General features: G+C 50.6%; 1 protein-coding gene across 1 annotated transcript; it reads right to left on the bottom strand.

Moving 5' to 3' along the window:
• Window positions 1-492: 492 nt before the first annotated feature.
• Window positions 493-2,602, bottom strand: LOC122193393 (IgGFc-binding protein-like; the record flags this gene model as incomplete). Its single annotated transcript, XM_042894171.1, has 2 exons — window positions 493-945; window positions 2,403-2,602. Coding segments are annotated over 2 exons (653 nt in total), but the record flags the coding sequence as incomplete, so codon positions are not given.
• Window positions 2,603-2,866: the final 264 nt, after the last annotated feature.

Genomic DNA, 2,866 nt, shown 5'->3' with positions numbered 1-2,866 from the left:
CTTCAACCTCTACCCAAAAGACCTTCAATCTCAACCCCAAAAGACCTTCAACCTCTACCCCAAAAGGAGACCTTCAACCTATGTACAACCTCTACTCCAAAAGGAGAACCTTCAACCTTTATCCCAAAAGGAAACCTTCAACCTCTACCCAAAAGACCTTCAACCTCTACCCCAAAAGCAGACCTTCAACCTCTACCCAAAAGACCTTCAACCTCTACCCCAAAAGAAGACCTTCAACCTCTGTCCAACCTCTACCCCAGAAGGAGACCTTCAACCTCTACCCAAAAGACCTTCAACCTCTACCCCAAAAGGAATCCTTCAATCTCTACCCCAAAAGCAGACCTTCAACCTCTGCTCCTGCAGGAGAACCTTCAACTTCTCAAAATGCCTTTATCCTCATCCTGAAGGGGCGATTTATGCCCCAGATCTCCAATTCTGCACCCAAAGGATAAGCGACCTTGCAAGCACGAGAGAACAGGAAAATCCACCCCCCTACAGCCCCTCTACCCCCAAATTTTGCACCCTAAACTCACACCCCATCTTTTGGGGGCAGATCCGGCTCACCCAAACCTCCATGTTGCTGTTGATGGTGATGAAAGCCTCACGGAAGAAGACAAAAACAGCCACAGCAGCTGGGATCCCATCGTCCCGACACTCGCTGACCTCCACCACCACCTTGAACCAGTGGGGCGACCTCTCGTCGCAGAGGGCGGCCATCTTGTAGGTGCCGCTGTCGGGCAGCCTTCCTCCCACCCCATCAAACGTGGTCACGGAGGCTCCAGGAGAGATCTGACATCTTCCCTCCTGCTTGAGGCATCGCTGCGTCCCTTCCCGAGCCACGCAGACCTGGTGTGGGGGGCAACGGGTGGCCTCGCAGGTGAGGCCCTGTGATGGGTGGCAGTGGCATTTCGTGGTGCAGTTGTTGGTGGTGATGGTCTCACCCGCCTGGAAAGGAAGAACTCCAAGGTTAATTAGTCCTTTATCCCTGTTTCCCCCTGTTCTTTTCTTTCATGCTTTTGGAAAGGGACAGAGGTCCCGCGTGGAGGGAGAATAAAATAAGACTGATCTGGGGAAATGCGAGCAACTTGAGGAATGAACTCTGCAGCACCAAGAAGAAAAGGGCTTTCAACCTCTAAGCCAAAAGGAGACCTTCAAACTATCCCAAAAGACCTTTGACTTCAATCCCAAAAAGGAGACCTTCAAACTGTCCCAAAAGACCTTCAACTTCAATCCCAAAAGGAGACCTTCAACCTCCATCCCAAAAGGAGAACTTTGGCCCCTGTCTCAAAAGAAGACCTTCAACCTTAATCCCAAAAAGGAGAACTTTGGCCCCTGTCCCAATAGGAGACCTTCCACCTCTATCCCAAAAGACCTTCGACTTTAATCCCAAAAGGAGACCTTCAAACTATCCCAAAAGACCTTCAACTTCAATCCCAAAAGGAGACCTACAAAATATCCCAAAAGATCTTCTACCACTATCCCAAAAGACATTTGAACTCTTATCCCAAAAGAAGACCTTCAACCTCAATCCCAAAAGGAGAACTTTGGCCCCTGTCCCAAAAGGAGACCTTCCACCTCTATCCCAAAAGACCTTCGACTTTAATCCCAAAAGGAGACCTTCAAACTATCCCAAAAGACCTTCTACCTCTATCCCAAAAGACGTTTGAACTCTTATCCCAAAAGAAGACCTTCAACCTCTGTCCCAACACAAGATCTTTAACCTCCACCCCAAAAGACCTTCAACTTAAATCCCAGACCTTCCACCTCAATCCCAAAAGGAGAACTTCGGCCCCTGGCCCAAAAGGAGACCTCCAACCTCAATCCCAAAAAGGAGATCTTTGGCATCCAAGAATTGACACCCCAAACCCATCAGATCAGTTTGTTGGCCAAACAACCCTATAAAGGATCGTGTCCCTGAATCCCTCCTATCATCAAGATGGGGCATTTGATCCTATCAAGGACTGACACCCCAAATCCATCACATCATTGAGATGGGACACCCAAAAACTGACACCCCAAACCCATCACATCATTGAGATGGGACACCCAAAAACTGACCCCCCAAACCCATCTCTTCAGCTTGGTGGGCCAAACAACCCTATAAAGGATCGTGTCCCTGAATCCATCATGGCATCAAGATGGGACATTTGATCCCATCAAGGACTGACCCCCCAAACCCATCACACCATCGAGCTGTAACACCCAAAAACTGACCCCCCCAAACCCATCACATCATCTTGATGTCCCAACCAACCCCATAACGGATCCCATTTCCCCACCACATTCCCTTCTCCATCCAACAACCAACCCCCTCCCCAACCCTCCAGTAATTCCCTTCGACCCCCCCGACCCACAAATCTCCGACGCCGTCCCCATCCCGAAGCTTTCAGGGTCCACCTCACCTTGAGATACCTCCCCTGGTGGACGCAGCCACACTTCTCCAGGGACACGCAGGAGCTGCCATCGAAGAGGAAGCCGTCGTCGCATTGGCATCCCTCGAAGCAGGGCCAGCTGCATGGCGTTGGCACGGAGAGGCTGGCACAGGTGAAGTCACAGGTGCGGGTGCAGAGCTGGTAGTGGCTGCGGGGTGGGCAGGAGAGGGCTGGAAAAGAGGGGAGAAATTGGAATTATTTGGGTTTTTTTCATGCTAAACCCGATTTGGGGTGATGGGAAGCGGCTCCCAGTTTGAAAGCCAAGGGTGCGTGGTGGATTTTGGGGTGGTGGTCTGCAAGGCGGATCAAGGGGGGTCAGTGGGTTTTGGAGAAGGTCTGTGACCATTGATGGGGTTTTATTTTGGTGTGGGTTTGTGGGGTTTGAAAGCATTTGGGGACATTTGAAAGCATTTGCCACCAAATCCACAAGATTG

This window comes from Lagopus leucura, unplaced genomic scaffold (assembly GCF_019238085.1).
Source record: "Lagopus leucura isolate 7727_CA_CO unplaced genomic scaffold, USGS_WTPT01 34490-0_obj-0_obj, whole genome shotgun sequence".
NCBI classification, from domain to species: Eukaryota; Metazoa; Chordata; class Aves; order Galliformes; family Phasianidae; genus Lagopus; species Lagopus leucura.
Note: the sequence above shows the minus strand (reverse complement) of the source record. Positions and strands in the feature narration are given on the sequence as shown.